Genomic DNA, 25,092 nt, shown 5'->3' on the forward strand with positions numbered 1-25,092 from the left:
AGGAGGAGAAGAAGGAGAAGGAGAAGGAGGAGAAAGAGAAGGAGAAGGAGAAGAAGGAGGAGGAAGAGGAGGAGGAGGAGGAGGAGGAGGAGGAGGAGGAGGAGGAGAAGAAGAAGAAGAAGAAGAAGAAGAAGAAGAAGAAGAAGAAGAAGAAGAAGAAGAAGAAGAAGAAGAGGAGGAGGAGGAGGAGGAGGAGGAGGAGAAAGGAAGAAAGAAAAAAGGAAGAAAGGAAGAAAGGAAGAAAGAAAGAAATATATGTTAAAGGCATCTCCAAACCCAATAGATTTGTTGATTTCCACAATTACATATTATAATTTTAAAAAATCCAGTGATCAGGTTGGGCTTTGAACCCATGTTGCTTACATACGCTAGGCAACTACTCTGCCCCTGAGCCCTGTCCCCAGGCTTCTATTGCGTATTTTCCATGCTTAGACCCAAGATTAGTCTTTACATGGGACTGATTGTTTCCATTGGGTGCTATCATAGGAGCAGACCTTTGGAGGTAGGCCTTATTTCCAGAGCGCAGGTCAGTTCATGTATAAACAAGCATGATTGGGACCCAGGATATTATCTTCTAGGTAATGTTTGGCTTTTACCTCTTTCCATTAAAGTTTGCACTCATTTCTAATATTTGTACTCACAAAGGCAGTTTCATCTGTGAAATCTCTGCCTTTCCACAAATTAGTGAGAGAAATCTTCATTCGAATGAAGTCCTTTCCCAGAGATGGATTTAGTGGAGGGATGAAGATTGTATGTTAATCCTTTCTTCTTTCCTTCTGTTCTGTATCTCAGGCTTAACGATTACGTCACTGTCTAACCAGCTTCACCATTGAGACTTCACATTGCGTTTGGTACACTAAGAACTGAACCCTATAGATTGGTTAACTTCCTAGGATTTTTGCGTGCATCAAGAGCTTCAGTTATTGTGGTTCTCCATTTAATGTTCTCATTCAAGCCAACGCAAGCACAGCAGTCACTCTACTACAATCAACATCATGGCACAAGCAGTAGGAGAGATAAAGCACCTGAAGCATAGGGACTCCTTACACATCTTACACATTATCTCTTTACCTTCAAAATATATCAACACAAGCTTCCATTGGGATCAGTATTATTGTATTATTTTGTTTATTTACAATCCAGCTGTTTCCTCCCCTCTCTGTCCCCCCCCACAGTTTCTCATCCAAGTCTTCCTCTTCCTTGCCTCCAAGATAAGGTGCTCCCCCTCTCCATGCCACCAGACCTCCCTCCTCTCTAGGGCCTCCATTCTCATGAGGATTGGATGCATCTTCTCCCATTGAGCCCAGACCAGGTAGTCCTCTGCCATGGTCTGTCAGGACCTCAGACCAGCTCGTGTGTGCTGCCTGGTTGGTGGCTCATTGTCTGAAAGAGCTCAGGGGTCCAGGTTAGATGAGGCTGCTGGTCATCCTATGGGTTTGCCCTCCTCCTGTAGAAGTACTTTTTTTAAAGTGTGACTAACGTTTGCCATCAGTTAGTGTCAAGAAAAACAAGTCTCTACAATGTGAGGGAAGTTTAAAAATAGGTGAAGAAATCAAAAGCAGGGACAGTCTTCTGAGCCTAGCATTTTGTCTCCAGACTGTGTGACATTAAACTTTTGAGTCTCTGGGAGTTCTCAGGAGTCCAGTTTAGTTGGGACTGCTGGTCTTCCTATGGGGTCACCTTCCTTTTCTGCTTCTTCCACCCTTCCCCTAATTCAACAATAGGGTTTCCCAAATTCAGTTCAATGGTTGGCTGTAAGTATTGTTTTCTTTTAAAAAATGCCACGTGGTCTGACATGATAGGCTTTGCAAACATTCAACTTTACTATATCTTATCAGCTTCCCAAGAAGCAGCCTCATGTCTGGCCTGCTTATAATACTGCTAAGGTGCTAAGGTACTGTTGCCAAGACTAAAGCAAGGGCCCACGATTATAGTTCAAATAGCATTGTTTTCCTACACTGGACAAACTGGGTGAATGTGATCTGCTGTGACAATATTTTTCTTGTGTTATTATGTCCTTCGTGTGCCTTTGAAAAAAATCTTCTAGCTTCTCCCCAGTAGTTGGAGCATGCTAATCACTAAGTGAATATTTGCTGAAGAAATGAATGACTACTTGGACAAGTGCCTCATAGGAGATTTTTCAAGGTTCGTCTGGAGTGTGGCTCTGTACTCACTCATCTCTGTAACATGGTAAGCATTGAAGACTCATGACAACTCCTAAATATTCAAGGAATCATAAAAAAAATACTCCAGAATTTTTTAAAGAAAACATCTATTAAATTTCCATTCTATTACATATCATCATTTGCTTTTCTGCATTTAAGGTTTTATTGGTGCTGTTCTGTCTGCCTCAATAAAGCCATCTCCCTCCTTTCATGCCAAATGTACTCTTTCTAATCCCTCAGGATTCAGCTCAAATCTTACACCGTTCTCCATAAACAGTTATCTAACTACCCAGTTGTAAAATGATCCCCACCTTCTCCTTCCTCTGGCTTGCCAAGACAGTTATTGTTAACTACATCATATTTCATTTTTCCCAGGAACTGAACTTTATATATAGGTTCTCTGGTTTGATATCACTAAGATGCTGTTATGTAAATGAGTAGTTTTCTCTTACTTCTCTATGTAGTAAAAAATCCTTGGATGCCATGGCTTTTGAGTGGTTATTTGTATTTCTTATGCCCCTCATGGGCCTGAAATTGATGTTTTTTTTCCTATGTCTGTTCCTTAGTCAATGTTTATTCATTGACTGACGGATAGGTTACTTGGCATTTCCTTCCCTATATGTCTTGTCTAGACTTCTCCAGCTATTCAATAAATGTCGATTTGTTGTCCAAGTGCAGACTGATGGATTAGCAGTGTAGAAAGAAAACTAAATATTTTGACAAAAACTGACAAAAGAGACGTTCTTAAACACCAACAAGTCATGCCATTAAGTGATGGCATACGGCGCAGTGAAAGGCTGTGTCTTTATACCTTTTCTTAGGCCCTGTTCATATCAGTCCTGGGATTTTCTGTTTCCATGTCATGGCTCAAAGTAAAGATTTTTAACCAGCGGCATGTGAAGGTTAATAATGTCCTTAAATGTATCTTAGCATCTTCGAAGACCAAATTTAAGGTCTAACAAAAGCTGTGTAATTAATAAACGAGATAGAATATTCCAGTCGAACCAAGTTTACCTAACTGCAATCCTAAAGAAGAAATTCTTCCAATTGGAACATGATGTCAGTGCTTTGAGAGTTGTTAGTCCTGAAAGTTGTTGGGCTACAAAGGTATACAGTTTTCATTTTTGAACTTGAAAAGCTTATAAAGTGATGCCCGTAGGGCCACAGCAAGAGAAGAAAGACCACGTGTATATGTGCTGTTGGGGAAAGGGTCAGACAGGGCTCTTAGTGTCTTATGGTTTGCCTTCACCCAGGAGGCAGCACAATGGCTACCCACATCTTAATTGTCAAATGCCTGTGGAACAAAGAAGCAAAGCTAAACTCATGCAAGGTGTTAAGTGTAAGGAAGGTGGTGGTTGCGGCTTGGAGATGTAAAGGAAGAAGGGAACCAAAGCCACAATTTCCTGCACACATCTAGTTTGCCTGTAACCTGTCTCAGGCTTCCCTGCATCCCACTCTATTCAGGAACCTTTGCTGAGAAAGAATTCTGTCTTTGTCGCTTTGTTTCAACCGTACTTGCTGGTGGGCTGTCAGTGGGAATTACAGTGTGAGTGGCGTTTTGCAACATCCATGGTATCCACTCTGAACTGGAATATTTCACCTATCTATATTCTCCGGGTTTCAGAAAATCCACCCCTCAGAAGTTGCAGATGGGGAGGCTTAAGCTATCCACAAAAAGCACAGTCTTCAGCCTCTGAGTCACTCTTTATGCTACAGTGCATACACATGAGACCCATTGATGGTGTCCTCTTGTTGCTTTTACTTAACTGTATATGACTGCGTGGTGATCTATGTCCTTGTACCTAAAAAAATAAAGAAAAAGAAAGAAGGGTATCTTTGATATAATACTAATATAACAGCTGTTCCTAAATAAGATGAAGTTTGATAAATGTGTAGAAATTTAAAAGTTGTCGCTAAATTAAAAAAAAAAGCATGACATAACAGAAGCATTTGTTTCTACATATACCCATCAACAAAGTATATGAACTATTTTAACTTCTTAAAAATTGTTAAAAATTGGGTGATGATGATTAAAGTGAGTGAGTGAGTGTGTGTGTGTGTGTGTGTGTGTGTGTGTGTGTGTGATATGTGTGATATGTATGAGTGTGTGTGATGTGCGATTGGGGCATTGCCTCTTTATTTCTACCTTTACCTGGCTTCCTGAAGTCCAATGGAAATTGACAGGCCAGGAGCCATAAGTACCTTTGTCTTCTAAGCGGTCTCTCAGGTCCCAGTATTGAACTTCAGCACAGTTTTGAAAACGAGGAGGCATATTATCTCAGCGATTCAATAGTAACTCTCGCTGTGCTTATGTTTCTCCTCCTTATGATGCAGTACAGCTAGGTCACCTGTCTCGGATCAGAATGAGAATCCCTGGAGTTGCTCTCTGCTTTTCTCCTTCCTAGCTGCATTTGCACGGACACATCACTGGTGCTAGATTTTTACGTTTTCAGAACGGAAACAGCAACTCTTCTCCTTGGCTGGCTCAATAGTAAAATGCGTAACACATCAGAAAATAACAGAAAGTAACGTTTATGGAGAGGTCATACTAAAAGTAAGTTGAAATAAATTCTTTCCACACATTGTCTTCTCTCATGCTCCGTCTAAGGCTAACCACTGAGTTCTGTTTTCTATGCAGCCCACAGGTGCAGAAATTGAAGCTCAGGGAGGTTAGGGGAGTTGCTTTGATTCCTAAACCTCTCATTAAAGGGAAGAACCCAGATACAAACCTTAAACCTAGTAGCCCCACTAGTAGAAATTTAAGCTAATTTATATACATCTTTCTTTTCCTCTTGCCAACTTTATGCTACTTTTCCTTTCTTTTTTTCTTTTTGAGATTTTTTTATTGGATATTTTTTATTTACGTTTCAAATGTTATTCCCTTTCCCGGTTTCCTGTCCACAAACCCCCTTTCCCATCTCCGCTTCCCCTTCTTTTATGAGGGTCTTCCCCCACCCAACCACACACCCCTTCCCATCTCCTTGTCCTGACATTCCCCTACACTCGGGGCTTCAGCTTTGGCCTGGATCAAGGGCTTCTCCTCCCATTGATGCCCAACAAGGCCATCCTCTGCTACATATGCAGCTGGAGCCATGGGTCTGTCCATGTGTACTTTTGGGATGGTGGTTTAATCTCTAGTTGGTTGGTATTGTTTTTCTTATGGGGTTGCAAGCCCCTTCAGCTTCTGCAACTTTTCTTTCTTATCCCTTTCCTGTCTTATTCTACATTACCCAATGACTGCTGCCATAATTTGATTCACTAGAGTGAAGTTCAGTGTTGCTAAGAGACAAATGAGGGATTAAGAAAGACATTGACCATAGTGCAATCCATTGTAACTATGTTAGAGGGGCTCCATAGATTCTTTGGGAATAAGACAAAATTATTGTAATATGAGCAAGGAGTCATCACAGGTCAGAGGAAACATAAATACAAGCAACACTCAGAGGAGAAAGTAAATTAATGCCAGGAGAAAGGTCTTTACCCCAATGTCAACCAACACTTGGACTCTCCACTTTCTAAACCAGCAGAATAACCCAGTCTGTTGTAACTCAGTGCAAGAACGGTGTGTGTGGAATGATCAGTTAAAAGACAGGCAGTTAAGACTTGGGAAAGAAGTCAAAATAAGTTTAGCTCCATTCTCCCCCTCTTCAGATTTCCTCTCAAGAATTTAATTTCTCAGCCTCGAAAAGCTCGAGAATATTTCCTGTCGAAGCATGCAGTTAGATGGGTAGAGGAAGGATGGGGGAATCTTCCCCTTTTTCACAGATGGTGATTTCAAGTCCCCACCTGATGAGAGCCTAGAGGCCTGGGCATAAAAATGCAAGTCAGAACCTGGGAAGGCAAACAGAACAGCCCGCAGCCTCCAGAGATGGAATTATAAAATCTCCAGAAACTTTCTACACCGCCTGAATAAACACTCTTACTCTATTTGCTCTCTCTTCTCCTTCTTTTTTCCTTCTATTTACTGAAGTTTAAAAAGAACCACAGAAAGTCCTGATTACATAGAGGACCCATCTGTAAAAATCATTTTTTTAACCTACAAATTATATTGTAATCTGCTCCTAGTTTCTATGTGTTTTATTTCACAAAAACAAGGGGTAGACAGCAAGGAAGTTTTTGAAGCCGTGGGTAATGAAAGTAATAAACAACATATTTTCCAGATTAAATTCTGGCTTTGTCCCAGAACACCACAGAAATGCATTCAAAATGCACAGGGAACTACGCAGCCCTTGATCTTCGGAGCCCACGGGTCTAATTCTGTGGAAGTCTACCCAGTCTTCTTTGCAAAACGGCTATAGGATTAATGTCACTCCATTTCCCAGACCCTCACATCTCTAAAGCAAGAAACAAAATATCATTTCAGCATGATAATAAATACTACTTACAAACAAGGCGGGAAAAGGTGGAGACTGGAATGGGGTTGGGGGTGGGGTGGGGAGACAAACTCTTCAGTTCTAATCTTTAAAAAAAGAAAAGACAAATTTCAAATCAAGTTGCTCCACTGGACTACAAAAGCAGTTTGGAATGCTGGGCGGATGCGAAAGGAATAAAGCAAACGTGGAGGGGGAGAAAGAACGGGGCCGATAAAGTTTCTGGCTACAGTACAAGAGACGTATCATTACCATATGATCTAATGTGGGTGTCAGCTGGATGTGCTCACTCAGTGAAACCTTAGTGTTTAACTGTGCTATGGAGTAGAAGCAGGAGGTTTTCAACCTAGTGACAGTCACAGAGCAGCACCACCCCCTCCTCCTTTCCACACCTGCAAACTCTCTTGCTTGGGCTGCATTACTTAGTGTTAATTACATCGCAGCTTTGAGGGCTCCGGTGGCAAATACCCGGATTAAAAGGTATGGCTTTCAATAATTGTCCTGAACTCTGCTACAGGCTAATAAAGCTTCTGTCAAGTGGAGGGCAGAAGGAAATATCTGGTGAGAAAAAGGAACGAGAAGGAAAGTCGTGCTAAACTTTGTATAATGTTGATACAACATTAGAAACGAGTTGTTTGAAAAACAGAAATTAAGTAGTCGGTAAAAAAGAAAAAAATACTGCTTGGATGCAATGTTTTTGTTTTCGTGCTCTCTCTTCTGTTCTTGCAAATATGCTTATTAAAAACTTGTAACCTAACACCATGACTGACTATAATGATATTTTTGCATTTGTACCGATGAAATGCTTTGCTCTTTAGAAACTGTTAGCAGAAAAGCATTTGTAACTAGCATATTGCTTGTGCCTAAGTTAGGTATTTAAGGATTTCTTCTGGTGCTGGATTCTTGCAAACTTCACAAACCTTTAAAACCTCAGCAGGTCAAGTTTCTGGCTATAGAAATATAATGTCTACTTCTGCAACAGCAAAAATGAACAGGAATTATTACCAGAAAGGTGAAAAGGAACACTGGAAATATATATTATGTTAAAGATCCGAGATAATACAGCTGCATACCTCTTTGGCTATAAATAAATGTTCCTGTCAATAATTTCAATGCAAATGAACCTTTCTTATGAGGTGCATTCACTAGGAGGTGAGGGTGGGGGTTGATTCTCATTTTAACTTAAAGCAGAGTAAGCAGAGGACCACTGGTTAGGTGTGCCCCAGTGATCTCTGTGCCTGTGGCTTTTCCCTCCCTGTCGCTGTTTATTTTAGCAGACCTCCCCGAAAGAAACATTGGACTTTTTTTTTGTAGCTCTTGTTCATGGACAAATGCATTTTTATTGCTTATATTTTAATTATTGCTGTTGTTACTGAAGTTTTTAATTCACCTTATAATGAGGGATTTAAGTGTTCTTGTTCTGTATTTGCAGATTTTCTTGATACGTACATGTTAAGTTTTAACTCTGAAACACCTAACAATGGTATAAGCATGTTTACATTGAAGTCAACCTGGATGAAACAGCTAATCAAATAAAGGAAGGTTTAGGGGTCAGACGAATTCCTTTTGGTGAGACATTTTTGAACCAAAACAACTATTTTTAAGGAAAGAGTGGCTTTACAAATATTTGAGAGTAACAGTTTCCATGCGATATAAAAAGTGTTGCTTCAGTTACAACCTCCTTTCTTTGTAAATTTCTTTGTGCTATTCCAGTTGTTATTTATCACAAAAGGAAAAAAGATCAGCACTGAAGTTACCTTGAGGACTATTGGCACTTAAGATTTCTCTTAAGTTAATTCCTCTAAACATGCTGGCTCTTTGAGTATTATAAAAAATATTTAAAAGGAATTTCATAAGAGAATTTGAACAAAATTTATATGCACACCATTTTAGGATAGCAGAATTCACAAACATGCTTGCAACACATGCAAACACACCATGCATGCACACACACATTCACATACACCCACACCCCCCACATACACACACGAGAACGAGAGAGAGAGAGAGAGAGAGAGAGAGAGAGAGAGAGAGAGAGAGAGAGAGAGAGAGAGAGTTACTGAAGTGCTGAAGTGGTATGCAGTCTGACTGTATCAGGCTTTAATCTAAAGGAAGCTTGAGCAGGGAATTTGTACTATTTTAACAAGGTAAACAAACATAAATAACGACGGTGTTTCGGAGCTTATGCTCAACAATTCCTTTTTAGGGCTGCTAGTAAAGCCACCAGGCACATCAGCACTGGAGAGTGGATCACAAAGAGACATCTGCAGAAATGCTCCTTATTCTTCATTAAATATGAGATTACTTTGTTTCTTCTTCTTCTTCTTCTTCTTCTTCTTCTTCTTCTTCTTCTTCTTCTTCTTCTTCTTCTTCTTCTTCTTCTTCTTCTTCTTCTAAAGTTACAAGGCATTAAATATGCAAGGCCAGCAAACTTATGGTAAACCATTAACATTGGATCTTAATGTGAAACAGAGAGAAGGCTTCTCCTTTACTGCAATCCAAAGAAACATCCCTAAACAATAACCTCCCTAAACGGTAATCGAGTGGGAGTGGGTTGTTAGAGGGCACTTGTCCTTGAATTTGGGGAAGTCATGTGAATCATAACCTTTACGATCTTTTTAATTGAAAAATCACAATTCTGTATGGGTTGTTCTGTTTTAGTCACACTCCAGTATTAAATATGAATTAAAAATGAAAGGAGAATTTTTTTTAAAAAATAATTGCAAAGCATTTGCTTATTTCCTAGTGGAGCTGCAAAAAGCTTCAAGGATATACATTCTGTTATATGTTCAAAAGATATCTTTTTCTTTTCTTCATTTACTAGCTAGTAATGAAAAATAGTAGCAGTAAATCCAAGAGAGCGTGTCATTGGATTTGCAGAGACGCAGGTCTTCTTGAGACCATGAGTCTGTAAGTAAGCCTGCAATGTTTGAGGACTACTTATAAGAGCTGCAGAGAGATCTTAAGCCATGTCAGTTCAAAATCAGGTTGCTGGATCTCTCTCTAGACTGTTCATTTTGAGTTATTTAATTCATATCATAACTAGAAATTTTCCGTGAATATACAATTTGTGCTTTAAAACATCAGATGTGTTTGGTTTCTTGGAGCAAACAGAGTGCACTGTGTTATTAATAAACTGATGGTGGCTGAGTCACTTGTGTTCAAAATATTGTGCAAGGCATGGGTGCAGAACAGGGACTAATAAGGCACGCCCTGAGGGAGAACATCCACTAACACTGGGGCAGAGTAAGCACAAAAAACACATTATAACATGTGATAAGTTCATTAAAAGAGGTCAGAGTATCGTTCTCAGATCACAGAAGAGGCAACGAGCAGGCTCCTGCTCGGAGGAGTCAGGAGATACAGGGGAGAAACCCAGACTCTCACGTAATCTGTAAACTTCTTCAGAAGGTAGGTAATCAAAATGTCAAAGATGTCTAAGTGTAGGAGTTGAAGTGAAGTCTTGGGAGAGAGAGAGAGAGAGAGAGAGAGAGAGAGAGAGAGAGAGAGAGAATGAGAGAGAAAGAGACACAGAAACAGAGAGAGAGAGAATGCAGAGAATTGTAGCTTTAAGTACTGATAGGTACCAAATAATGACTGGCTTCGCATCCAACTCAGCAAACATGGTTATCATCGACAAGGTCATAAGATGTCCACTAATGGTGTCAGTGGACCTGAACAAGGCAAACCTTAAATTTTGGACAGGGACTTGGGCAACAACATTGGAAGATGATCTGGCATAAGAGAAATGTTCAGAGCAGAAATGAGTTGGAGATTTTTACAACAGTTTATGAGGTGATGGGTGAGATCAAAGAAAACACAGGAGGATCTGTGAGACGAACAGTGTTTGAGGAGGTGTTTCTGGTAGAAAGTGGAGTTTTCTTAGTGCATAGGCACAGTTTTTATTTGACTGTCATATGCAGCACTGAGCCAGCATGGTAAAAAACCATCATGATTTCTTATTCAAGGACATTCGGCCAGTGATCTAACATATCATCTTCATCCAGACCCCAGGATGAAACGTGCTCTTTAATACTGTCTGAATTGCTATTGGCATGGAAATGGCTTGCTCATGTCTGTGACCAACTTTACTGACTTTTCAAAAGACATTTTGTGAATGCGTGACTTCTTCATAACCAATGCTATTTTCTATACTTTTTCTCTGTACTCACTCTGCTACGAGTTATTATGTAACGAGTCACACATAAACCAAGTGACATCCTTTCTCAGAAACCCTTTGCTTTACTTCCCCGTTTCCCAGGTGGTGAAAACGCATGAGACAACCATGAAGGCAACTCTCGTCTTATTCCTTCTGGCGCAAGTCTCTTGGGCTGGACCATTTGAGCAGAGAGGATTATTTGACTTCATGCTAGAAGATGAGGCCTCTGGCATAATCCCTTACGACCCTGACAATCCCCTGATATCTATGTGCCCCTACCGATGCCAATGCCATCTCCGAGTGGTGCAGTGTTCTGATCTGGGTAAGTGAGTCTGGCCAAGCCTATGCCTCTTCTTCATGGAACTGAATTCTCTTGAGTGCTTGGCCCTTTCAGGTCTCATTCTGCAATTCCAGAAGAGAAATAAGCACCGCCTAATGAGGAGTAGGGGAAACAGTCAAGGAGAAAATGAATTAGCTTTGGGGCTAGGACCCTTTAGACTTTCCACACTGCACTGCCCCACTTCTAACCCTTTTCAATCAGCTCTGAAAAGATATGCAGTAAATCACTAAAAATCTTAATGACTTAAATAGACTCCCTTTTTTGCAGAGTAAAATGTCTAACAGTGCATTATCTATATTTTATTTCCAGAAGGATGTTTTTTTCTTTCTAATTTTCATTTTCTTTTTTAAAAAATTATTGATCTGTTTTCCTAAGATGTTAGATACTATGAAAACTTAGAAAGTACCTTTGCTCTTTACAGGGTCAAGGCAACTGATATTAAACATTACTAACTTGCAAAAGACATAGTTATCAGAAGCAAAATGAGTTAGATTGTGCAACAGAAAATTATCTTCAAGATGCAGAAGTATTCCCTTCATTCTCTGGTCTGAGTTCCCACGTAGCTTAGACAGCTGATTATGGTCTTTAGAACTTTTCAAAAGTAATATTTATAACCAGAGCACAATGTAAATATCTGATATAATCTCAGATTCTGAAACTTTAGCCTGATCCACTAAAGACAGCTGGCTTATCCTTTTGAAAGTAAAAATTGGCCTGGAATTCCAAGAGCCTCATGACTAGAAGATAAATCTTCAGAAAGTCTGGAGACCCAGCAGTTGAACCAAAGGTTAATGCACTTGGTTCTCATGACTGCTGCTTTACCTCTTCCTCTTTACTTGTATATTTTCTTATACTAAAGGAAAATATGGTCACAGGACTGGTATTTTGCTGTGTGTCTTGCATAGAAGAAATAGCACAGCATAAGAAGATGCTTCTTGGAGAAGCCTGTAGTTATTCAGGGCAATTTGCTAGTCATATTTTGCAGAGAAATGGTCGGTAATTTTAATTGACCAGAAAAATACACTATACAAAGGAGCACAGACAAACAGAACTAAACTGGTCAACATTGATAGCCAAGAACGCTCATCTCAGTCTTCAATGCTGACACTTTAAAACCTGAGTGAGGGTGAACATGGATGCTTTCAGGAGACCACAGGTAGTTTCTCTGATCGCTCATTGATCTGGTAAGTATATTCTGCCCTTAGAAGGCCAGTGGCACACTATGCCTGGGAATATACACTACAGTTCCCTTAGAACTGTCATTGTCGGAGATTTTAATGAGCCAAAAGAGATACAATGTTTAAACTTTTGTCAATATTGACTATATAGTATTTAATAAGTAGAGATTTTCTACTTAACTGCTTGACTGTGTGTTTTCCTCTAAGGCAGTGGTTCTCAACTTTCCAAATGCTGTGACACTTTAATATAGTCCCTTGTGTTGAGGTGTCCCTGTCCCTCCCCCAGTGATAAAATTATTTCTTGTTGCCAATTCTAACTGCGATTTTGCTACTCTTATGAATTGCAATGTAAATACTTTTGGAGATAGAAGTTTGTCAACGGGGTTGGAACCCACAGGTTGAGAGCCACTGCTGTAAGTGTTATTTGTGCCAGTGTTCAACAACATTGATCCTTAAACAGTCTTTTCAAAGAGAATAAATGAGCAGTGAGAGGCTAAAGCTCTGTGTGCGAGGAAATGCAGAAGCTTCTGGAAGATGCATGGGATGCTTGGTGCTAGTAGTTTTCAGTGTAGCATCATTAACTGCTTTTCTAGAGCACGGAGGACTGAGAGAGTTAACATGAATTTGCCATAGATGATGGCCAGCCAAATACTTATGCCTGTTTCATTAGAATTCAGTTTGTGATTTAAACCAGAATTCAGGGTGAGACCCATATTCTCTCTTCTATCTTTATCAGATAAAGAACTCTTTTTTGAAAAAAATCAAGCAGCAAATGTAGTTTTTATCCTATGAGGAAGTCCAGTTGTTATCAAGAAGACAGAGCAGTTCATTCCTTTTACATTTGCTATTAACAGATATGTGATTTTATATACTTTTACTATGTAGCATTTTGACACACAGATACACTGAGTTATGCTTAAATCTGCTAAACATACCCATCATCTCAAACATTTAGCACTTACCCATGAAAATAATCTTTACAAATCTTTTCCTCCAGCATTTGGTGCACTGTACTTATCAAGAGTTGCCTGATCATGTAATCTACCACAAAATATCATTCCCTAACTGCGCTTTGTAACCCTGGGTTATCAGATTTTCCTCACTAACCCTTTCCACCTACCTATTGGCATCATTCCACGCTTAACTTCTGTAAGATCAGCTTGTATATGTTCCACAGAGGAGTGAGATCATATATTACCTATCTTTTTATTTCTTGCTCGATCTGCTTAACATAGCTTTCTCATGTTGCAAAAGACAGGATTGAACAGTTTTAATGAACAGTAGTTGCTTGTATATGTATACCACAATTTCTCTAACCATTCATTACTTAACACATATTAGAACATAGTATTGTATCAAATTACAAAGCTTACATCTAGAAAATGGAACAATAGAGGTTGGAGACAGACTATACAATGGGAGAGCATATTTTTAACAATACAATTATGAGCATTTTCTTTTTTCAGGACATATAAGGAACTGCAAAAAAATCTACTAGCAAAAAACAAAAACAAAACACACACACACACATATATCTATATCTATATCTATATCTATATATCTATATCTATATCTATATCTATATCTATATCTATATCTATCTATCTATCTATCTATCTATCTATCTATCTATCTATCTATATATATATATATATAGTAAGGGAGAAAGACAGAGATAGAGGCTGTGCCTAGAAAGGCAACCTTAAGTACTCCAGACAGCTCCAACTTAGAATGCTATTCATAAGAGTAACTCTTGGGGGATCCAGTCCAGACTAGACTTCCATGACCTTTTGTCCTATTAATATTTGGTTACAAATGCATGAGAGATCCTAATTGAGAGCAAACTTTCTGATCCCTTGCCAGACTTCTTGTTTTAGATCATAAAATAAATGAAAATGTGTAAAAGCTCCCTTCTTTGACAAGCATTAATCAATGTTAACAGTTACATTTTCAAAATGAACAATAGACCTGAATACACATTTCTCAGAACTGACCCATTAATGTATGAAATAAAATACACTAAAAATCCATCATCATTTGGGGAAATGCTTATCACTGAACAGTAGGAAAAATGACTTTATCAGGAATGCTAAAGTAGTCAATTCTTAGAAGGATGTCAAAAGAGGGAGTCTTTGAACTATGTGGGACAGAACTAAAATAAGGATAGCCCTTATAGAAAATGGTATGGAGGGTCCTCAGAGTATTAAAAGTAGCACATGACCATCAGATGTTCTACGCCTGGGTACATGTCAGAGAGGTCCCTTCATCCCCATGGGTGCAGGAGAACTATTCACTGCCAAGAACAGCTAATAGAAAAGATGGGGATAATGTAGCTCATTCCTTTCCAAATGTTGAAAGATGTCTAATCTTGATCTTAATCAGATGTTCTGCTCTGTGCTTGGTATCTTGGAAGAAGATAATGTCTACTGCTTATTGAGCTTGGCTCTGTTATTGGTGTTGGGTCCAGGGGTCACCAAGGAGCATGATTTGGTAATAATGTTTATCTCAGTGCTAAAATATATGAGTTCTAAAAAGTCAGATATCCACAATCATTGTTTAGTTTTTTGAATTAAGCACATAATGACTGGTATTTGAAAGGTATCTCAATGCCTTTAAAATAATCCAAAAGTCGAAAGAATTTTGTCTATATGGATAAATAGCCTTGAACTCAAACTTACTTTGCCCTCTCCTATATGGAACTTGATATTTTAAGAGCTTCTTTTCCTATTTAATGAATGGACATGCAATTTACATTGCTAGACAAGAACTAAAAACACACATAAACATTCTTTTATATTCAGGATACTACTTCAAAGACAAGCATCTAAACCCCAAGGCAATTAATGATATGTATTCTATCTTTCTTGGAAATTATTGTTTCATATGTGCATGGCTCATGAAGCCATACAAACCCAGGTGTGGAGGGAAAATACGATGTTCTCAGCTACTCAGGAAACTGATGATAGGGGCAGTTGCAAGTTCAAGGCCTGTTTGGGCTACAGGGAGAGACAGAGAGAGAGAGAGAGGGAGAGACAGAGAGAGAGAGAGAGAGAGAGAGAGAGAGAGAGAGAGAGAATCAGAGAGACAGAATCAGAGAGACACATAGAGACTGAGAAAGACTGAAGAAGAGACAGAGAAAGACAGAGAAATGGAGAGGAGAGAAACAGATACACAGAGAGGTAGAGAAAGGTGAAAAAGACAGAGACAGAGTTTAAAGGTCGTCCTAGGCAAATAAGGAGATATTATGGAAATAAAAGGTAAAGACATAATGTTGCCGTAACCTATCATCTCCTTTTATAAACACTGAAGATTAGGTTTAGTTTGAACTGACAGTGTTTAGCCATCAAAATGATTCTTAACTCTAAGGTATTTCCATCTCGTGTTTTCAAGTGAGAATAAAGTCTCAAGTGTTGAACTTGGCATTCAATCATCTCTAATTCATAGCTGAATTAATTTTAATCCAAGTCACTCTGAAGCTAAACATGGTCTCAACATATCTAATACTTTATTGATTTAAAAAAACTGGGGTCTCTGTCCTAATTAAATAAGAGTAGGTGGATTAGAGCAGATTTGGATATAGTCATTTGTTGCCAAGCATCTGCTAACTGAATGAAGGCTTTCTATCCACACATGGACCTTTGTAGATAAACTCTTGGAAAGTCCTGAACTTTATGGAGCAAAAATGCACACAGCATTATACATTACTCACAAGAAGAATCAACTCAGGGATACGATCTTTAAATAAAAAAATCTGTGTTTCACATACCTGAAAAGTAGGTTTCAGTTTCTAGGATAAGCTTCATTAATAACTGTAATGTAGAGAAGAGAAAAACAGAGAGTTGTAGACTCTATTCAAAAGCAAAAGAAAAAGGAGGTTAATTTTATTATGATTGATACAAATCATAATAGGAATTGATACCAGCTCTACCAGTGATAGAAAATTAATTTGTAATATAATTTACTGAGTTCTCATAAAGGGTATCTTCTGAAAGGTACCATTTATATATGCTTTCAGGGACACTTATACTTTGTGGCCATAATGAAAAAGACAAAAATGTAATCTTAAAATTAAAATAATAAGAGAGAAATTATGTAAATATCCCAACATGCACACGGTAGTTAGCCACCATTTGTAACTCTAGGTCCACGAGATATTCAATATACACTGGATGGACCTCCATCATCACTAGGCACACATGTGGTACAAAAAACATACATGCAGGCAAAAAATCACATACATACAAATAAAATCATCCTTAATTTCTTTAATAAGATGAAAATTTTAAATTGAGTGAAGAACTTCAACTAGTTCATTGAACTTTAATAATTATTATATGTACCCTATGTCAAATAGCTTTTAGATAAGTTCCAGAAATTTCATATAATGCATAATATATGATGAAATAAATAATAAAAATTAAATAAAATGATCATAATGAGTAAACTAAAAATAACAGTAGCTTAATGTATATATTATCAAGGATTCTGTAAATATTGAAGTGCTTCTTCCATACCTAATTAATGTTTATTATGCTCCATATCATACACACAATGCACAGTTCCAGGGAGAGGTTAGTATCACCCATGACTAAATTTAGCATCTTGAATGTTCACACTCTTATAGTGAGCTGCGAACTAGGGCCACTCTCCAGTTTCAAAAATCTCTTCAGTCACCTTTAAATTGTACTTCCACAAATTTCCCTTTGTGCTCCTTCCAAGTCATTTCTTGAAAAAGTTGAGGTTCCAACTTTATTATGTTATCTTGACTCATATCAAGTGAAAGTGTACATCTAGTAAACAAATTCAAAATTAATCTGTGTGTAGGTTTTGGTCAATATGTCTCCATGAATGTGCATCTATTTCTCCACTTAGCAGCTTATAATTTATCCTCCTTCAAGATAAATGCATACCTTGAAAAGAAGTTATTAACCCAGACCCCAGGACCATGTACAAAAGAACAAACTCTTGCAGTCACACATGTGACTAAAGATGCCTTAAAATATATCATAGTCAGAGAAGAGAGAACAATTCACAGGTGAAGACAAAGGACACAGCATAATTGGCAGGCAGATTCATTTGATAACTGAGAACTTAGGAGTAAAATGAAGACAGTTTTGTCACAACATGACAGACTTGATAGCATGATGTAACAAAAAAGTTTCAGGAGCATGCTCACGAACTATTCAGTGTAGGAAGACAAGGTAGCTTGATTTTTTAAAAATTAATTTAGTTTTCTTTGTTCGCTTTATATTCCACTCACTGTCCCCTCCCTGTTACCCACTTCCACAATACTTCCCTCATCCCCACTCTTCTTCTCCTCTGAGCAGATGGGAATCCCCTTTGGTATCTCCTGATCCTGGCACTTCAAGTCTAGATACTTCCTCTCCCACTCAGGTCAGACAAGGCATCCTAGCTAGAAGAACATATGCTACATTTAGGCAACAGCTTTTGGGAAAGCCCTGGATCCGGTTGGTTAGGACTCAGATGAAGACCAAGCTGCATAGCTGCTCCATAAGTGTGTGGAGGAATAGGTCCAGTTCAATATTCTTTGGTTGGTGGTTCAGAATCTGAGAGCTGCAGTGGTCCAGGTTAGTTGACTCTGTTGGTCTTCCTGTGGAGATCCTATCCCCTTGGGGCTTGCAATCCTTCCTCTTATTCTTCCATAAGAGTGCCCAAACTCTATCCACTGTTAAGCTATGGGTGTCTACATCTTTCTGAGTCAACTGCTGGGTGGAGCTTCTCAGAGGACAACTTGTTCCTGTCTGCAAGCATAACGGAGATTGGCGCTTGCCCATGGGATGGGTCTCAAGTTGGGCTAGTTATTGGCTGGTCATTCCCTCAGCCTCTGCTCCCTCCCCCATGCCTGCATTTCTTGTAGACAGGGATAAATTTGGGGTTGAAAATCTTACACAAAAAAGTGATGTGCCAGAAAGAAACCTGTGCATGAAGCACCTAGAAAACCTTCATAATGCAAAGCAAAACAAAACAACAACAACATAAACCACTTCTCTATTTATCCTGCATTTGCAGGTAAACAAGCAAAGACTCTACAAAGATGAGAATGCATGCCATAAGCCAGTGGTCTCTAAGAAGTATGGGCTTAAGGTATCACTGTTCCATGTCAGGTATAAGTATTTGCAGAGGAATAACCTTGAGCGAGCTCTAAAGGGTAATAGAGTTAGAGCAATGGCTGGACATAGTTTCATCCATAGTATGAACCAAAATGAATCTCTAGGAGTGACCGTGCATGCTCAAGATGAGGTGGTGTTCATATGTATGAATAGCATACATGATATTTCTGAAGTGAGGACTCATACCATTTGGTTATTGGTCTAGTTAGCTAGGGTCTATTATAGAAGTTTTACTTCTCTGGTCTTGTGAAGTCAGGAAACAGAAGAGGATTGACTTAGATTACAAGTTACCTCCCTCCCCTCCCCCTTTATTTCTAGAAAACTTTTTTTTTGTTTTAGACAAGGACTCAATGTGTAGTACTGACTGAAAACAAATCTGTCACTAAACACAGTTAAGATAAAGCTTAAAAAATAACACAATCTTCCAGCAGCTATCAAGTCATTTTCAGAAGGACTTATATTTAAAAGCAAATAGATAAATAAATAAATAAAACTAGTGTGTGTGTGTGTGTGTGAGAGAGAGAGAGAGAGACAGAGACAGAGACAGAGACAGACAGAGAGACAGAGACAGAGAGAGATTTTAGATCAAAAGTATTCAGATTAACTTATCAGCTTTTCTTATTTTAATGTAGTCTGCTAAGCAACCTCATCATAGAGTACACAGGAAACAATAGACTAGCTGACATCTGTGATGTTCTAAGAACTCATGTTATGGGTAATTTACCCATTATACTTTACCTAGATCTTTGAATATGCTTTTGCAGTGGCACACTTTATCTAGATATAAAATGATGTAAAATTCATAGAATTTGGGGAGGGATCTGGTATGAGAACAAACTTTTGTGGGGGGCATACAGATGACCTTGACACATGAAATATCATGTTGGAAGCCTAGAAGGTTTTGTTTTAGCCATGGTCATCATTCCTAAGGAGAGTTTTGTTTACATCGTTAAACTTTCTAAAAGTCACCAGGTAAAAGTCACCAGTGTTACCACACTGCCTTATATTTCTTCTTCAATCAAGAGCTTTTGTGAAGGCTCAATGCCCTAGTGTAGGGGAATGCCAGTGCAGGTAGGTGAGAGTGGGTGGTGGATGGGGGACCCTCATAGAAGCAGGAGGAGATAGTGGGTTTCTGGAGGGGGAAACCAAGAAAGGGAATAACATTTGAAATGTAAATAAAAAATATCCAATAAAAATTAAAAAAAAAGAATTCAGTAATCCAAAGTAGCTTTTATAGCAAGGTTTTAGAAGTTATCATAGTTCTGTTGTGAAGAGAATAGCATATCTTTAGCTGAAAATAATCTCTGTAGCTATGTAATTCAAAGTAGCCATGATGAATTTCAGTATATGAAGTTCCCCAAATGAATATGAATTCATCAGTAATTCAGAGGAGATACATAAGCACATGTATCATTAAAGTTGACCTTTAAGAGCTAATTTTCGCAAGAGCTAAAATCACAAGTCTGAGAGGGTATTTTTCTTTAATGCTACATCCCCAGATATAAAGCATGTAACCTAGCTTAAGCAGTTTCTGTCACAAAGTTCAACATGAACAGAAGGGTCAGCCTTCTGGAGACAGTGAAGCCTTCCTTACACATGTGAGATTTCATATCTTCTTGGCATTGTTCAAATGTTAAGACAGCCTCTAGAGTTTCATCTCACAGTTACATAAAAGTAGGCATAAAAGGAAATTAAATCTCTGACAGAAACCGGAAAACAAATACTAATGAGACACAAGACTACATTCCAAAAGAAAGGAAATCATGTCTTTTCGTGGTTGGATCACACTAATTATCACGGGTTTGGCAAAAGGCTACATTCTCTAATTGCATGCAATTAGCAAATTGACATTTTTGAAAATGGCTGTGATGATGATTGCGGAGTACCCTCACCCACCCACAAGGTAGGTCTACTTCCCAGTGCTGAAAACACTTCAACCTTCCATTTCTATGGGAACCATGTCTGTAATGAGTTCAGTGTTTATAGAACTGTGATGTCAGTTGAGCATCGCCTGCATTTGATACTGAGTGTTACCAAGACTGGCCATGCCTATGAACAATATTTCCGACCACTACAATTGGAATAGCTCTCTGTGGATGATACCAACAACAAAACAGACCTCTTAGAAATAAGTGATTTTTAGATTTGTGTAATTGCCATGGAAGAAATGGAGAGATTTCTCCATGTGGATTTTGAGTACATGCTCATTAAAGGCTCAGAACTGAAAAGCTATCTTCCCAACAGACTTGTTATTATACTTTGTTGTGATTTCAGCTTTAATGAAAATTGTGAATAATGTTTTTCATGAGTTATACTCCCAAGTGGGTAAAGTCTGTTTGCTCCAATTGCATGTGCAGCCTCTGGTCAAGGAAACAAAAGAGTTTTCCAATGAGTCAGAACTCTTTAGTGTTTCAAGATTTACAATGATGGAAAAAATTGTTTCTATCCAACATTTAAAAATTTAAATTTTTATCATGGTATCCATCTGAAAATATGGCGATTGACAGACCATGTGAGAATAGAATGTCCAAGTTGTTTTTTTTTTTAAGAGAGGGAGAGAGAGAGAGAGAGAGAGAGAGAGAGAGAGAGAGAGAGAGAGAGAGAAAGAGAGGAGTGTGTGTGTAAGCTGAGGGTGTATGTGTGCATACCTGTCTATATAAATCTGCATTGTGTAGATATAAGTGTCCATGAAGCCAAATAGGTACTTGGAGTCCTGACAACTGGATTCACAGGCAGTTATGGGCTCTTGTTGTATGTGGTAGAAATCAAACGCAGATCCCCTGCAGAAACAGCACACACTCCTAAACACTGAACCACGTCTCTGAACTCAAATATCCAGTTTTTATTTTGCCTCCTACATTCCCCAAAATAAAACTGAAAATATGGAACTGGTTAAATGAGTAGTGAAACATATTTTTGACGATCAAGGACCACTCCGTTGTTATGCATCTGTGTTGCCATACTGAAAATCTACATTCCAAAATTAAAGCTTCATAACATTAATTTCACAGAACTTATACCACCAAATTCATCCTATTGAACCATAGATCTCTTGGTTATGAAATAACTAATAACTGATATCGTCATGGTACTCTAATTCAAATGAAAAGAATTACTCTCCCAAAAGCTTAGATTTTCAATGTACAAATAAGAACCTGGTTACAAGTTCAAAGAACTTTAAGTTTTAATGTAAATCCATGTCAGTGTTAGATTTATAAAAGTTGATGCAAACTTGGTTGTAAACCTCTTTCTAAGGTATCTATATGGGCATTACAGGTTTACAATTCTAATAAGTATTTGCAAAACTCTTATTAAGGTTCAATGTGTAGCAAAAGATTAGAGTCTCATCCTAAAAGGATCACAAATTTCCTCTGTGAGGACAGACAATTGTACAGGAAATATATTTAGTTATAACTAAGGAAAAAAATTCCCTTTGGGAAAAATAAAAGAAATGGTTTCAACTACAATTGATGTAAATCTTGGGGGAAAACACATTACAGATGAATTGAAACCTTAAATTCCTCGTAAACACACACTTTTTATGTGTTGGAGATGGTTATAATCCCAGGACTTAGACTTAGGCAGAAGGACTGCAAATGGAGCGGTAGCCTACAAAGTTAAATATTGTTTCAAAGGTTAAAAAAAAATCCTTTACGATGCTATAGTTGAGAATTTCTTCTCATAGATTATGCATTCTTCTTTCTCTTTTGCTAGGTCTGGACAAAGTACCCTGGGAATTTCCACCTGACACAACATTGCTAGACCTGCAAAACAACAAAATAACAGAGATCAAAGAGGGGGCCTTTAAGAACCTGAAGGACTTGCATGTAAGAATTATTTTATCTTTTTATTTGTTATAAGATCAGGTATTTTTTTTAAAGAAACCTACAGTGAGAGCAGAACTGGCTGTGGTAATAAAATAGCACGTAATGGTATGCTTGTCAGATTCTCTTCCTGGCAAGCACAGGTAAGCAGAGCGACGTATTAAGTAGCCACTATTAAAGAAACATCACTAATATTTCTACATATAATCCATGTGTCTTCACTATTTACTTAAAAAATCTTTATACCTTAATCTTTCTCAGTGCTTCCATGAGCAAATATACATACTGTCACAAATAGATGGCATTTCAATTATAGAATAAACACAGAACTACTTAATTCTACTGCTATGTTATGCTTTTGTTTCTTTTGTTGTGATTTATTCCTTAAGCGAGGTGTGAATGGCCTTGGGAATTCTCTTGGTATCAACAGAGTAAGGAATAACCAGCCACATGTTGTTTAGTAGATGTAATTCTACACACACACACACACACACACACACACACACACACACACATATATGTGCGTGTGTTTCTTACTTTGTTCTTTAGATAATTCATGTCTGTGTGTGTGTGTATGTGTGTGTGTATGCTTTTAACTTATGTCTACAGTATGTTCAATATGATGCTTAAAACTACATCAAAAAAGGGAAGATACTTTCGAATGTGTTTCATAGCACATTTCATAAAGGCCCTGGCCATAAAGCAGCTGGAAAATGAGGCACTACGAGGCATTCACATCCAAAGGTAGTGGAAGATGAGAAAACTATTGGGCATAGCAAGAGAAGGTCTTACTCTGTTGTCTACATTGCTGAATCTTCAAAGTGGGTCATAAAGGCATTAGGTTGAGGCAGAGTTCACTGTCCTCAGACATAGAGTAGTACCACAAACAACGAAGAATGAAAATGACTGTCTTGGGAAGTGTGTCATGACCAAATCAAATTGTGTCAAGCTTTCTGAGGCAAACCTTTGAAGTCTGACTACAGAGAACACTTGAATCTCTCGGAAATGTATCGGTTTTTTCAGTTTGATTCCTGTGGGAGAAGTATGATACCTTTCACAATATCAGCGAACATTTAATATAGGTAAGCCAGGCATTAATGCCTAAAGTGCATTACACTATGAAAATCTCAACGCCTGTACTCCACTGTAGGGCCAGTCTTGAAACACTGGGTATGATCCTAGAGAAAACCTATTGAGATGACCTTGAGGAACACTCAGAGAGGGATGGTCATGCAGAGAAAGGATCTGCGTGTCATGTGTTCTTGACAGAATTAATAGAGATATCAATTTCTACATTGAATGAAAAGCGACATATCTTATTTGAGAGGCTACAATGAGGAAGAATTACTACAGTAACTTCTTTCAACAATGAGACAGCACAGTTCTCCTAGTGGAGAGAGCTGTCAGGGAAGTACACTTGCCCATTCCATATTAAAACCCAATTTAAAGAGAATTTCCAGACAATAGAACTTCTAGTAATGTCAGCTGAACTGTGGCGATAATGGTTCATAGACACTTTATTTTAATGATGAGTGTCATAGTAATATAATTGTGAGGCCTGGGGCATTTAATTAACATTTATTTATTATACTCATTGTTGAAATAATTGGGGAAATGCATAATAAAATTGGCAATATATGATAAAAATGCATATATTAAAATGTACCAGCCTGCTGCTCCCTATTAGAATAGGAAACAAAGATATAAAAGCAATAACAAAATGCAAAATAGAATAAGTTGGTCTGAAAACATTTACAGTTAGTATAGTCAAGAAGAGATTTCATAGTGAATTTCTTGACAGCTGAGATGACAGTAGAGATACATATCCATGAGACAGGATATTAGATTTGTAAAGTAAATCAACTGTATTCCTCAATCTATAGATTCTATATTGATGATGCTAACTAATGTGTAAATTGACAGACTTAAAAATAACACTGCAGCCATTCAAATAACTCTGAATCAGTCAGGTAAGGTAGTAGTATATATGAAAAAGTGAGGTCAGTTTGTCAATATGTCCCAACACAAACAACACAAATTGTGAGTGTTGAAAGAAATATTACATGCCAGTGTATACCCAATTAACAGGTAGGTTTTTGGTGTAAAAGCATGAAAAGTGCTTTAAAGGATTAGAGGAATATTGAAAAGCAAAGAGGAACGGGGTCTCATTGTGTAAGAGAAAAGAAAGGTCATAAAAAGAAATGACAATAAAGTGTCACAAAGACCAAGTGAGTGAAAGTTACAGGTTTGTCTGAATGAGGAAATGACCTGAGCTGGGGACAGGGGCTTTTGCAGTGCTCTGCAGGATGTCTGTGAGTCCCAAGGTCCACCCAGCTCATTGCTTTCATCTTAAGACTTCGTGGCAGAGTTGTTGGCAAAATCAGCAGTATTTGTCTCTGACTAAGTCCCTGCTAAAACAATTTTAGAAAAATGAAAATAAAGAACGGGTATCGTTTAAATGAACTGATGCAGCTTAAAATATGAGCTTATTTTGCCTACATTCTATTCCAAATCTGCCATTTTAGGGAAGGAAAGTTCCATTGCAACAAGTTACAAGTTTTCGATATACAAGTGTAATCTGAGTCTGTTTTGAAAGGTCCTCATAGAAAGGCATCCAGTTTCTGCAAGGCTCTCCTTATATCTGCCATAGATGATAGGCATTCTCTCTATAAGTTTTGTTCAGGAAAATTTGTGAAGCCTTTGTCTTCTTGGCGAGCCTCTGTTTCTACTTCAAAGTATCCATCAGAAGAAGAGGAGAGTTCATTAGAACCTGTGATCAAGCAGGGGATGCCAAACAGCTATTTATCTCTCAGTCTTTCATTCTCTATTCCCTCCTTCCTTGTTATTATGTAAAAAGACATTATAATTTTGGCTAGGAAAACCGCTGGAATGACAAGGAAGGAAAGAAACAAGTTTAGTGAGAAC

The 25,092-nt window shown here is 38.1% G+C and overlaps 1 protein-coding gene and 1 long non-coding RNA gene across 5 annotated transcripts in view; one reads left to right on the forward strand and one right to left on the reverse strand.

The window, feature by feature from the left end:
• LOC120093566 (uncharacterized) overlaps window positions 1–7,021 on the reverse strand; it is a 43,912-nt gene extending 36,891 nt beyond the window's left edge. The window contains exon 1 of the long non-coding RNA XR_005486883.2: window positions 6,551–7,021. This is a non-coding gene — a long non-coding RNA (uncharacterized LOC120093566). The remainder of the gene's footprint in view (window positions 1–6,550) is intronic.
• The window catches only part of Dcn (decorin), a 40,032-nt gene continuing 21,929 nt past the window's right edge, over window positions 6,990–25,092 (forward strand). Inside the window, exons 1-3 of one of the 4 annotated variants that reach the window (NM_024129.1) lie at window positions 6,990–7,015; window positions 10,797–11,016; window positions 22,058–22,170. In NM_024129.1, the coding sequence (NP_077043.1) occupies window positions 10,821–11,016; window positions 22,058–22,170 (309 nt within the window). In that variant the 5' untranslated portion in view covers window positions 6,990–7,015; window positions 10,797–10,820. Of the gene's footprint in view, window positions 7,016–9,788; window positions 9,947–10,007; window positions 10,474–10,796; window positions 11,017–22,057; window positions 22,171–25,092 lie in introns of those variants that run through there. The other 3 variants (XM_006241285.2, XM_063263107.1, XM_063263106.1) reach the window with 3 other exon arrangements.

The sequence above is a fragment of the Rattus norvegicus genome, chromosome 7 (genome assembly GCF_036323735.1).
Source record: "Rattus norvegicus strain BN/NHsdMcwi chromosome 7, GRCr8, whole genome shotgun sequence".
NCBI classification, from domain to species: domain Eukaryota; kingdom Metazoa; phylum Chordata; class Mammalia; order Rodentia; family Muridae; genus Rattus; species Rattus norvegicus.